At 36.9% G+C, this 13,782-nt stretch overlaps 1 protein-coding gene across 8 annotated transcripts in view; it reads left to right on the forward strand.

The window, feature by feature from the left end:
* Positions 1-13,782, forward strand: part of PDE1A (phosphodiesterase 1A) — a 259,717-nt gene that overhangs the window by 174,647 nt on the left and 71,288 nt on the right. For 7 of the 8 annotated variants that reach the window (XR_008733659.1, XM_055719268.1, XM_055719273.1 and 4 more), the window contains 4 exons: positions 5,891-6,073; positions 6,533-6,599; positions 7,555-7,671; positions 9,725-9,865. Coding sequence is in view for 7 of the 8 variants with exons in the window: in XM_055719268.1 (XP_055575243.1) it covers positions 5,891-6,073; positions 6,533-6,599; positions 7,555-7,671; positions 9,725-9,865 (508 nt within the window). In the remaining variant the exon portion in view is untranslated. The remainder of the gene's footprint in view (positions 1-5,890; positions 6,074-6,532; positions 6,600-7,554; positions 7,672-9,724; positions 9,866-13,782) is intronic. The other variant, XM_055719272.1, reaches the window with a different exon arrangement.

Consider the following 13,782-nt stretch of genomic DNA (forward strand, 5'->3'; position numbering starts at 1 on the left):
AAACATTAGCTCACAGCTGTACTCCTGAAAAATTATATTTTTTAATCTTGAATATTCTGACCTGAATCTTAATATTGTTGATGGCCTTTGGTATGTACGTATCTATTTCTGAATAAGCACTACATATCAACAAGTGAATGTTTCCAGTAGCAGTGGTCCTTACTCCATTACTTATCTGCTGTTGTAGTAACTGTGTTTCATCCAGAGTCTTTGCTATTTATTAATTTAATTGGTAGGTCTTAATATGAGGACTGTTCTTCTGAGAATGTGCCAAATTTTAAGAGTACAACGTGTTGGTAAATTCATAATTTCCTTTAGAAAGGTACTTTAGTACTTCAGGCACTAAAACACACCTCAATCTTTTTTGCAATTTGTTTATCCTCGGTGGGAGTTAAGACCATCTTTTAGTGGATGTTAGTGGAAATTGTAATGGACTATAGAGGATGTAAATATGATTGAATATATTGATTCATGCTCATTCAGGAAGATAGTGAGACACAAGAACACAAATTGATAAAAATGTGAATCAGCTGTTTGGACTATAAATTCTTTGCTTTCTGCATTCTAGACCTAGAGGAGGACTTCGATCAGTTCACTCTTTAAGGATTGATCATTAGCTTGACTAATGCACTCAAAATTAAAGAGCTAATACCTCCTTCTCAATCCCTCCTCTGGAGATCTTTCACCATCTCTGTTAGGCAGCATGACTGATCAGCACTGACGTATTTTTTTTCTCCATAGCCATTATCTTTTTTTTTTTTTTTTTCATTTTCTTTTCTTTCTTCTCCTCCATAGTACCTCTGATATATTCCTAAGGGAAAAGAAACACACTTCTGACTAGTCCATTACTATATTTAAAATTCTGATTAAATGAAAAGAGAGCTAGAAATTGTCACTACTTGCATTTTGAGAAATTATTCTTGGCTAAAACCACAGTACTGTGACAAGAAGATCAGGTTATTAGTTACTATGACTGCAATATTAGTTGATTGCTGAGCTGAAATGCCATGGGCCATATCTTACTTATTCCGACAACTGTCAATAGGAGTTCCACTCATGGAACAAGTAGAATTAAATAACCCAAGCCTCCCCCTCCCCTTCCCACATGTATCCCTTCCTTGTATTGCATCTACTCAATTGGCTAATGATATATGAGCAAAATAAGTGTATGTAACTGAAATTCTGACTTTGTGCTGTTTATTAGCACTATTAGGTGTTGCTTAGCTTTAGGAAGAAAAGGCTAAAATGTGTGCCTTGGTATATTAGCATTTATTTAATTCAACTTATTCAGTTCAACTAGAATATTGGAGTTCATGCCTCCCAGTTGAATGGGATTGATCTCAATAGAGTTTTACTTCAAGGCTGACTTTGTGGAACAGCTATGTAACTTTAAAACAGAAATTAAATGCCCACCAGCTGTGATCTTCAGTGTGGTTGATTCAGAGGATGAATCTGTGGATCTTGCAGTCACTCCACTCCAAATATCTGTAAGGCAGAGATTCTAGCCTTGTGTTTGACGGTTACGGTCCCTTGGTATTCTGCCTGTGAATTTATCCAATGGCATTTTTTGAACCTATGTAAAAGTTTACATATTGCAAAATGTTGCAAAATTATATTACCATTTACAAACTGCATTTTACAACTTACAGTTACTAATTATATTGCAAAATCTTGCAAAAATCCCTGTAATATTTGGTAGAGAGTTCAGTGGTTTAGCTGTATTTGTCTTTGGTTTGACCCTTTCTTCTGATACTATTTCACCTTTCTCTTCTTCATGATTTACCTATTCAGCTGTGATTCATAAAGTGGCAAGTTAGAGCAAGAAGTCTACATAAGAGTAGAATTATAGAATGCAGAATTTATAAGTATATTTTCCATTTATCTGTGCAATAATTTTCATTAGGCAAAACTGACACCAGTAACATCCTATTGATTCACTGATTTTACTGAAGCTTTTGAAAGCTGTCAGTTCTAAGTAGATAGAAATTAAAACAGCAGTAATATAAGAACTCAGGAATACGAATGTTCTGAATATACACTTTGGACAGTTACAATTTTTCCCAGTAATTATAAACAATGTTGTAGAAGAGAAATTATCATTTTATAATGCTCAGTGATTGCATCAGAGTGACGTCATAATATATCTGCTCCAAGAGTCAACTTTTGTTGCAGTTACATTCTGGGCAACAGAAGTGGCACCAACAAGAAGGACGAGCATGTAGAGGCTCTGTGATTTACTTGATATATTCACTGCAAAGATGTGCACTGGTAGACTAGGGGCCAGCAAACAAGCTGCAAAATAGTTCGACATAAAAAGAACAAGATCCATATACAAAAATAATGGTGGTGGCCAATCAAAAACTGGTTCTTGTTGGGTGAAAAAGAAAATGTTAGCTATTATTGTAATGTAACTGCTGAACTACTGTTACTACTTCTGGTGAATATGTACAAATTCTGATACTTCTGCTGAAGATTCTTTTTGTTACGTTTAGTAGAATTTATATATATGTGCATTTTGTAAATAGTAAAGTTACTGATAAAAACAGTTTGATGGTTTTATGTCTCATATAAATTTGCTTCATTTGGGTTATTTTAAAGAAGTATTTTTGAAACCAGCAAGTAAAAGGTGAACTATTAGATGTATTTCACAGAATCCACAATACTGTGTATGTATACATATATATGCACACCCATGGAAATATAATGGAAATAATATATTTTATAGTCAAGGTATAAATAGATGAGTAAAAGCTAGCACAAGTTACAAACTATGAAATGAGTTGAATATTGGATTCTAAGCATTTATGATAATTACGTATAGTTTGTATGGTGCAATGTATGGAGTAATTTATTTCCCTATATAAATAAAATTGCCATCAAATTATATATCCATCTAACCATCCATTTATTCAGATGTGTGGACCTATATATGGGCCTTGTCCTTGTAATTACAGAAGAATGTCAGTCACTGGTGAATTTATTAAAAGGCCATTTCTAGCAATGCATATGCCATGAGTAATTTTTCCCCAATATAAATCTTACTCTTCAAAAAGCTAGGAAAGTGTAGAAAATAGGCAGTTATGAGATGAATAATGAGCCTTTGTTTCCTCTCCTTAAATGTTGTTTCAGTCAGACTTCTGAAAGAAATGAATTCTTTTTGAGAAGTTACTAAGGTTATGTGTTGAGGGATCTGTAAGGGCTTGTACTGACAAGGGATTGTGCTAACAACCTAATTCTGTGTGGCAGTTGCTTCCCAAGTTGTTTAAGGGGGAACCAGAGACACTGAAACTCTCTCTCCCCCGTACTTAGCATGTTGTTCAGTCACCTCTCATTAACAGAGCAGTGGTCTCGTGAAAATTACTGGTTAAATAAACACTTTTTTCAGGTACTGTTTTCTCTGTTCTGTCTTTGTAAAGTAACTCCTGTTGCTGTAATTTACAGACTGGGTAGTCCTGTTTTACAGATGAATGGTTAAAAAGACTAGAGAAACTGCAGTGTGTCTTGCTAGCCTTAATTTGTATGCTGGTGGCTGCTATCTGCAGAGCTCAGGACTTGGTCCCAAACTCGGATCTGCATCAAACTATAGTGAATTGATACAGAGCTCTGCTCCGCGCTGCACAGGTGATGTGCAATATCACTGCTGTGTGCTCTGAGGTAGCCTAATGCCCATGGTCCTTTAATCACCGGAATAGTTTCATCTCATTTGAGAGTTGGAGTAGTTACAAAAATATGATTTAGGGATTATAAAGTTTATTCCTGATTATACTACATATACATCAAATGTCAAATATTCCTCAGAAATATAAATGTACTGATCTCTCCAGGGATATTTCATAACAGTGTTAGACTAGTAGGGATTTCAGTGGACTACAACATGGTATTTTATTTTGGAAATACAATCAGTTTTTAGCCTTTGACCTATAGCCAGTCTCAGCCTTGGTTCGGTTTTGCAAGATAATTTGCTGAAATCCTTTCCTCTACACAAGTCCTTCTCTTCCAAATGAAATTACTGAGTTTTGGTCTGTGTCTCACTGTCAGAAAACCTCATCACTCTTGTCCCTTCTGCTCCTCTTGCACTGTGTGTTGAGTGCAAGTCTGATTCTATGTCCCTAAAAAATAGGAATGTTTCTGCTGTTCTTCCAATGAACGGTAGTGGTGTTGGGGGCATTTTATGGATATTTTTTTTTAAACCCAGCTGAAAAGTCTCACAAAATATGCTGCCAGCCAGATGAGCTGCTGAAACTGAGAACAGGGCAGATGAGCACAACTATACTATGTTCACCGTTCACCAATAATTTATATGACACTTCTGGTGTCATGCTTCCTATAGTCATCTTCCTAGATTCATGTGGGGCTTCCTTTGCACTATACTGTATTCAGGCTTTTCTTCATCGTCCACGTTGCTGTTCAATTCCTCTCCATGCCAGAGAAGACCTGGATTAGGCAACATTTCGAAAACATTGAAGAAGAGAAACAGAGAAAGTGAAAGGTGTGAAAGAGATGCTGAATAAATATGAGGAGAGAGTGCACAAACAGGGGAGAGTCAACAGAGTTATGCTAAGAGTAGAGAGAAAAGACAGTGGCAGATGTGACAACATGAAAATGGAAAAGTGGTAGTTTTCCTCTCCCAAGTGGCCATCTGCAAATGCTGTTAGGTAATTCCCACAAATACATTTTCCAGGAATCCTCTTCGCTCAGGAGAAGAGACCCAAGTTTTAACTTGACAAGTGCATTGTCTGATAAATACTTTGTCTGTCATTGCTTTGTGTCCAATTCACACAAACTTGAGCAGTTTCAGAAAGGCAGTGTTAGATAAATAGATCTATGTAATCAAATAATGCCTGTAATACAAATTGGTACCACTTTTATTAAAGTATTTTAAAAGGTGGCATGCTTTACATATGTTCAGGTCATCCTGACTCTAGCGTTTCTTGCATAATTTCATGAAGGAAAACTTGTTACCTGACTAAATAAGGGATTTGGTTCTTGGAAAACCCCAGCAGACTAAGTGATATGGGCAAATAACAGCAAGGAAAAAGTTGTGTTCCTACATCTGGTACATTTATAGAAGTGTAGAATTGAAGTGTTGAGTCTGTTTTAAGATAATACTTAGTTACATGTTTCTTCTAAATAAAGTGATGTCCTCCAGTTTTGCTGAAGTTTGTTTTTAATACTTTTTCTATTTTGCAAGAGGTATACATAACTTTTCTAACTTTTTGAACAAAGAACTGTGAAAGCTGACTTGCAATCCGATCTTGTGTAATGTTTTTACTGCTATGGTTTTGTTACCCTGCTTTCAAAAGGAATACAGATCTCCACACAGAAGGAATTCATTCTCTTTAATACTTTTATTGCACTGGAAAAACATGATGAGCATGTATGAAGGGTGTTCACTGAAATGCGTTCACTGTAGCATTGCTGTGTAATATCATTTACTTTGCGTGTAAGTATCAGAACATCTTTTGTGCTGTTTTGCTGGACAGATCAGGTGGACCCTGGTGATCTCGGTTACAGCAGCAACCCCTCTCCCTGTAGGTGTTTATGCCAACCTCTGTCTTCGATGTCTCCTTAGGATTTTATAACTCATTGATTACACTTCAATCCACCATAGCTGTGACATCTTTGTACAAAATCTTCTTTTGTCTTTACTTGAATATCTTGCATTTGAGTATCTTTTACCTTCTGGAACATGAGCAGCAGGAGAGGGGGAAAGTGTCTGCTGTGCCCAGCTTCCCGGTGGCCTCTCTCAGCAGAGAACACATTTAGTGATGTGCTGAGTCAGTTCTCTGCTCCTGTTAAATTAACTTTTGTTAGCTGATCACCTGTCCATACTCATTCTGCTTCTGTCTTGTCATTTTCTCAGTTACCTTGTATTAATTTTTTTTTGTAGGAAGCTTTTGGACACTGAGGATGAGCTCTCTGACATCCAGTCAGATTCGGTCCCGCTGGAAGTGCGGGACTGGTTAGCCTCTACATTCACGAGGGAAATGGGGATAGTGAAGAGGAGGCCTGAAGAAAAGCCCAAATTCCGAAGCATTGTGCATGCTGTACAGGCTGGGATTTTTGTTGAAAGGTGAGAGCTTTGTTTTCTTATTACAGCAAGTACTGCATTTAACCGCAGTGTCTGTCACTGCAGATCCCTTAACTGGTGGGATGAACCTGAAGCAAATCTTAGAGCCAGAATATAGTTTCAGTTTCTGCAGTTGCTCTATTTTTTCTATACAGAAATCCAGATGAAGCCTCTAAATTTGAGATTAAATCTCCTGGACTTTGGGAAATTCTGGGAATGAACTTTATGGTTTTGAAACTTCTACACTAAAATGTAGCAAAGCCTGCACTAATGTGAAAGAGTAATATACCAGCAGAGGGGCTTCGCTCATAAGTTCATAAAAAGATTTATGTCATCTTTGGGATCAGACCCTTAAATATCGTAGTCTTATTTCACAGACTGTGAAAGATGAATTAAAAAGAGAAATTTTTCCAGTAATTTTTAACGGAGTGTTATTCCTTAACACTTTATTTGTTCTTTTAGGATGTACCGAAGAACTTCTAGCATGGTTGGTTTGGCTTACCCAGCAGAAGTGATTGTAACATTTAAGGTGAAATAAGTTTAATCATTGTGGAATTTGAATGTATTTGTACTTATGTTTTGTGACTTTTAGGGTGAAATTAATATATTTTCTTACTGAACGTACCCTAGCCATAGTCAGTACTACAGAACTGAGCACACAGGACAGAGAAATTAAAAATATAAATTCAGAACTAGCATATGATTCTGTTTATTGTTTCACTGATTAGTTGTGATTTCATTTAGATATTATTAGAGCAATAGGTTTAAATTAGTATAGAATTTTTATAGAAATGTGAGACATGGTTTTATCAGCTCCCAGTGGTATGGTGATCAGTGTCTCAGCAGCATTTGCTTCCTTTTTAGGAAAGAAAAAGAAGTAGTATTGGGATAGAGCTAACAAAGGAAGCTGCAGCTTATGGAACAAGTACAGTATTTGCTGTGAATTTAAGGCATTACTGTATTTTACTTGAAAGGCCATCTTTTGTAGGAGTAAATTTCCTGTGGTTGTGTATGCAATTAAAAATTGGTATTTCTTGAGAATGTAGTACCTCACCTTTTCCCCTTCAAGAGTCACTGATATATAAGTCTCAAATTGCTATATGGCTATAGTGTTAATGACATTTCATAATAGCCTATTTAAAGGATGAGTATTCACATCAGCTCCTTGAGGTTCTATAGACAGTTTGTACACAGATAGTTTAATTTTAAATATTAATGCCTTTGATTCAAAGCATACAAAGTGGCATAGTTCATGTTACAAGTATTTTATTCATAACTGACACAACTATTTTCATCATTAACATTGAAATAGTCATTAATGTGTTACCTGCAGTAGGAGTTGGAAAGAGTTGGACAATAAAAAAAACCCAAATTCTCCCTCTTTCCTCCAAAAAACCGCCAAATATCTTTTCCAGTGGTTAACTGGAAACATACTTAAACAGATGGAAATTTTATGGTTTTTTTTCTTTTTCCCTCATCTACAGGATGTTGATAAATGGTCTTTTGATGTATTTGCCCTAAATGAAGCAAGTGGAGAGCACAGTCTGAAATTTATGATGTATGAGCTGTTTACCCGATATGACCTTTTGAGCCGTTTCAAGGTCAGAAACTAGTCAGAAGTAAAAATATGTATGCAAAAATAAGTATGTCAGATTTAAAATACAAGAAAACCAGGATATGTTTGAAATGTTTGCTTTTTTTTTATTGTACAACGTAGTGCAGAATTTCAAAAAATATGGTAAATCGAACATTGTAATATGGCCAATAGTTCTACCAAATGGAACTTCACCCAGAGCCTGCAAATTTTTCTACAACCCAAAAAATGGAAGGCTCTGTAGAGCCCTGTCTAAGTCAGTTTGGGGTGGGATGTTACTAGTGGGCAGATAAATGCTGTGAGCGCCAAATAAACAGATTATGTATCCAGCCTATTCACTCAGCAGTACTGAATCAGTGTCCCAGATTCATAGAACAACGATTCCCAATAAGGCAGAAAACTGTCGTTAGTCCCAAGTACTTTTTTCATGGTCTGGATCATAGCATGCTGCCTACCACTGTGCAGGGGTTTCAGCTGAACCTTCCTTTCCTAACCAACCTGGGAGATATATAAAGATAAGGCTGCTTTTCCATGGTGTTTGCAGAATGTTGCAATACAGTATGGAGTACTTATAACCAGCTTCGAAAGGCTGAGATAAAAATGCCATATTTATCATTGTAGTAGTATTGAATGGAAGTTTCATTATAGTTTCAGAATCTCTGCACTGCAAAACTCCATGCTCCTTTTGAGGAGGCTGCCTCACCCTGAAGTTGATTTGAATATTTTAATTTTAACCAATAACCCAGACTCAGCTTTTCCCATCAAGCTTTTCCCTTCAAGCTCTGGGTGCTTGAAGTCAGAACCACACTGGCTGCCCTTAACAACACAGTCCAAAAGTACACAAAATTTCAGAGAGTACAGGCTCAGTGGACTTAAGCCTGTTTCTCGATCCCACTGTTTGCCTTTCAGGGCTTTTAAATAAAGAAAAAAATCTTAAGGAAAATGTCATTACATTATATGGGTGTTGTGGTTTAACCCCAGCCAGCAACTAAGCACCACACAGCTTCTTGCTCACTCCCCCCACCCCCAGCAGGATGCAGGGAAGAGAGTTGGAAGGGTAAAAATGAGAAAAATCGTGGGTTCAGAGAAAAACGGTTTAATAATGGAGATAATAACAACAACAACAGTAATAATAATAATAATATAATGACATTGAATGAAAAGGAAAATAACAAAGAGAGAGAAATAAAACCCAAGACAGACAAGTGGTGCAAATGAAAACAATTGCTCACCACCAACCAACTGATGTCCATCCAGTCACCGAGCAGTGGCACTGTGGCCAACCTTCCCGTTGTTTTATTTCTGAGCATGACGTTATAAGGTATGGAATATCCCTTTGGTCGGTTGGGGTCAGCTGTCCTGGCTGTGTCCCCTTCCAATTTCTTGTGCCCCCTCCAGCCTTCTTGCTGGCAGGGCAGTGTGAGGAGCAGAAAAGGCCTTGGCTCTGTGTAAGCACTGCTCAGCAATAATGAAAACATCCCTGTATTATCAACACATTTTCCAGCACAAATCCAAAACATAGCCCTGTACCAGCTACTATGAAGAAAATTAACTCTATCCCACCAAAAACCAGCACAATGGGAAAATAAATGGGACTAGATAATACCTGTACTTCATAGATTGCCTGGAGGAACAAAAGAAAGGGAAGTCATACTGTTAGATTCAGGGAAACCTTGTCTCAGGCAAGGTAAAACTGGTGAAGAAAAGGAGATAATCCTATGTTTAGACTCCTGTCTGCCAGGCCTTTATTATATATATGAACAATGTATGCATTCCTGGTACAGACAGACGAGGTGTCTTGAAAACCGTTTGGTTGATAGCTCTGCAGTCTCTTGTACACTAACCACATGCTGTGCATGGTGTATGTAGAGAGATGTAACATCTGCAAGAACTGGGTGAAGAATCCATGATGCATAGAAGACCTTTACATTTTAAAGTTTTCTTTTGTTGTTCTTTAACTAAATTCTATGGTATATTTATTTGTGGCTTATTTATTGCATGATTAACTTTGCAGCTGTTGTAGGATAAAAACATTTATTTTAATTTTTGCTTCCCCCCAGATCCCTGTTCCCAATCTTATTTCATTTGCTGAAGCTCTTGAAGTTGGTTACAGCAAATACAAAAATCCGTATCACAATTTGATCCATGCAGCTGATGTTACTCAAACTGTGCATTACATAATGATTCACACTGGTATCATGGTAAGAAATACTGCAAAGTTCGATTTACTTCTTTTCTCAGACTGTACTGTTTTGGATAACTGTGCATATGTGTCTTTTCTTAAGGAAAAAGCTCCCTTAAAAATTGTGCAGAGATAGATTCCAAACTGCTATTCAAGCTGTGAACTTTTTGTCATTTTAAGAGTTCTTCCAGGATGGAACTCTTTTGATGTGGAGTGAAAAAGTAGAAAAAAAAAAATCCTCCTTAAATCCCTTTTGCTTTTCATTGCCCGGGCTTGGCTATTATATATCGTATTAAAAGAGATCCATTTGCAGAAGTGGTGAGAATTTTTTTGCTTCCACATCAGAGCCTGGGAGGTATGATCAGGCAAGGAAACTTTAGCATCTGCTGAGGTCTTGGCCCTTGAAAGATACGCTGAATCAGTACAGGCTTACTCAAATACTCTGCAGCTGCTTTTTCTTTTAGTTTATAACCTTAATTAGGACTGTTCTTGCATTGTGTATATGCATATACTAGGCAGGAGATTGTATTTGCCTTGCACTATTGCAATATCCCAATATTTTTCAGTGTTTGCTTTGGGAACTGAAGTGAGTCTGTGCAAGCATTTTTATTCTAAACACTTACCTTAGATTTAATACCAGCAATGGGAGTCTCCTCACTATCTGCTTGCTGGAAAAAAGTAAATACTGACTGAAAGAAAACAGGCATCTCTGTCAGTGGCCTTTTGATGATTTGTCTTCACTATGAATGCACTTGTTTCAAATTAAAAAAAAAAAAGGGTGGGAAGTGATAATGCCTTATTTCTGTTTGCAGAGTCATAAAACGAATCCATAAGACTTTTGGAAAGGAAAGTTTTAGGGCTGACTCTGTATGTCTGTGCTCCAATATATACACAATAAATGACAGTCATTCACTTATGTTAAGCTTTTTCTCACTGAAAGCTTTGCCTTTGGCTTCAGCGGAGGAACGAACAAGTCCCTAGGCATCGTAGGGTTTTATTCTACTGTTTGAAGAGAGTGTTTTGCCTCTAAGCATCAGGTTTTTAAAGCTACCTTTTAACACAAGTACTAATTGCAGAATGAAGCCTGGAGTCTTCACCAGCCAAGATTCCTTTTCACATTGAGGTGTTTTCTTGAGAAAGAACTTCCGTATCAGACTGAAGGACAGGCTAGACAGCTCTTGCCAAGATGACTTCAAACCAAAGTTGTTTTATACGATGTTCACCTATCAAAATAATATTTTAAAAAGAAAAAGCTTGAAGAGATTAGATCATAGTTCCTATCCTACCCTTGTCTTCTACTGTAAGATCAACTGCAAGCATTAAGTGATGTGAGACATGTTTTTATTGTAGGTATACAGCTGGATCAGCAAATTAACAGGGAGGAAAATCTTTATTGTATTACACGACACAAATATCCCTTGGGCCCATTGTAACTGTGCCCCTCTGCCCTTCAAAAAAAACAATAGCATCCAGATTTTCTATGTGATGCCAGGACAAGGTTCCAACTTCCAGAGCTATCCTAGTTAATCTGAGATGTTTGACCATTGATTAAACAACTTCACAACATGCTTTGTGTATATTTGAACACTGAATGAAGGAACCTGTTTCATATTTGGGTATCTGCTGTTCTACAGGGTATACATGAGGATGAGAAAGGCCTCTCTAACTCAGGTTTTACCATATTAGCATCCTAACCTTCTAACTGCACTTTGAAGTGATTTAGGTAACTGTTTTCAGAAAAGCTTAGACTTCATTGCTGTTACTTTGCTGTAAAACCTCATTAATGTTGCAATGCTGCTACAAAATATTCCTATAAAATTAGACCATCTTTTAAATACATTTGAATTGCTGAATTATAATATTGGAAAGTTCTTAGAAAGATACCTAACTAGGACAACACTTAGTCAAGAGTGCCTTCAAACAGATGTAGCTTGCCAGGCAGAAGGAACGTTTATAGAAATCAGTGTTTGAAAGAGGGCCTAGTGATTCTGCAGCTTGCGAAGTATTTATGTCCCAAACGTCATTTGCAGTTTGAGAGCGCATCAGTATGATGCAAACATTCCATTTATTTTTTGGGGTTTTTTTCCTGTTCCTTGGTTAACCCTGAAGAACCCTACTCAATAACAATTTGAAGTTTGCTTCTCAAGCTAATATTTTTCAGAGTATGTCCGTTGTAATGCCTCTTTTCTCTCTGTTGTATCTTCTAACAAATACCTGGACTGGAGTCAATTTGAGGCAATTCTATATCAAATTCCCATGTATTTTTTGCAGATTGGCATGTGATTTGAAGTTCTTATGCTTTCATTGTATCTTAAGGAACTAACAGTGACTCCCAAATCATGCAAAGAATTGCTGTCTTCGTTGTTCGCTTCTGAAAGACATACTGAAGCAAATGTTTCAAAAAGCTGGGTTTTAGAAAATCCTTTTCACAATTCCAGTTGTTAAGATCATACATTTTGTATCTTTTATAGGCACCTGGAAAACATCCATATTTCAGCATCTACCAAAAAATTTGGCTGGTCAGAGTTTATGCTTCTCCACAAGTCTTTAGAGAGATTCCGGTGAAGAATAACACATATTCAGGGTCACAGTTAAAGAACTGAAATGATCATTGTAATTTCCAACTTATAATATCTTAAGAAACAAGATCCAGCCACCTCAGATCAATGTGTTAAAAAGTTAGATATCACAGATGGCACATAGTCTATTAGCCTTCCTAAGAGATTAAAACCCAGATGATACGACTGAGAAATAGAAGTCAACCTTGGATTTATGAAGTCTTCATCTTTATAAAGATTAAAGAATCCAAGTCCCAGGGAATAAATCTTGTAAAGAACTTTTGAGTCATCGATCATCTTCCCACTATCCCTTTTCTCCTCCCACATACCTGTATTGCTCAAACTAAATGAAAAAATGTCTCTACTGTCAATAAGCGCATTGTGAGACTCCCTTTCTTACTCATTTTTTAATCCACTGTTGTCTAAAAAAATAGTTTGAACCAGAGCTCATGAAAAGTTGAAATGTATTTATTTACTTACAAGCAATTTGTAATGCTGGAAAACATCTCTCAGTAGTAAACATATTTTCCAATAGGTGTTACACCTGCATTACATAGTATCTTCCCAGAGGGAAGTAGGTTCCAGCTCTTCACAGTCTTGCAGCCCTCCAGATACCTGCTTTTCCCTCTCCCTTTGGGCAAAACACTTGTTAAGTGTCTTTCTAAGAGCTTTCTCCTACTGCCTTAGAAATCCTTTAGCCAGAGTAGTTTTCTGAGTCTGTGATTTGAATACAGATCTGAAATTTGATTGTATAGCTACAGTCTCTAGAGTAGTTGCTGTCATATAGTAACGTATGAAGTTTCTGTGTAGCCTGTAGACATTGTTGTAAGAAATCCTCTTCTACTTATAAATGCATTGTCTAGCAACTCTTTTGGTTACTAAACAAGCTGATCTTTGAAAAGGCGTCTTAAAGCAAAAGTTTATGTTTAGCTTTAGTTACTAATAATTTCTGGGTTTCTGTTCTGTCTGGTATGTTGAAAACATTGTGAAAGCCAGGACTGGTCATGGCCTGGTTTCTTGTGACACACAATATGATGAAGGTCATCGTTTCCATTTTTAGAACTGCTTACAGTACATTCTCATTCCTCTGTTGTGACCTTTTAAAATCTATACTGCTTCACCAACAGCCAGTACTTGTTGTTCCTCAGCAGTCTTATTTTGTCACTGAATGACCTATTTCATTATTCTCTTATTACTTATGAATCTTGACTGTTTCCTTTCTTCTTCTTTGAAAGAAGTACTACTGTTGGCAGCTTTTAATACTTCTGGCGGCTTATACACCTTATATCCATTCATGCACACGTATGTGCACATATGGGCATATAAGGATGAGATCATTCTTTGATCCTTTAGTACAGAAGCTTACTTCCACCCTAAA

This window comes from Falco cherrug, chromosome 8 (assembly GCF_023634085.1).
Source record: "Falco cherrug isolate bFalChe1 chromosome 8, bFalChe1.pri, whole genome shotgun sequence".
Classification (NCBI taxonomy): domain Eukaryota; kingdom Metazoa; phylum Chordata; class Aves; order Falconiformes; family Falconidae; genus Falco; species Falco cherrug.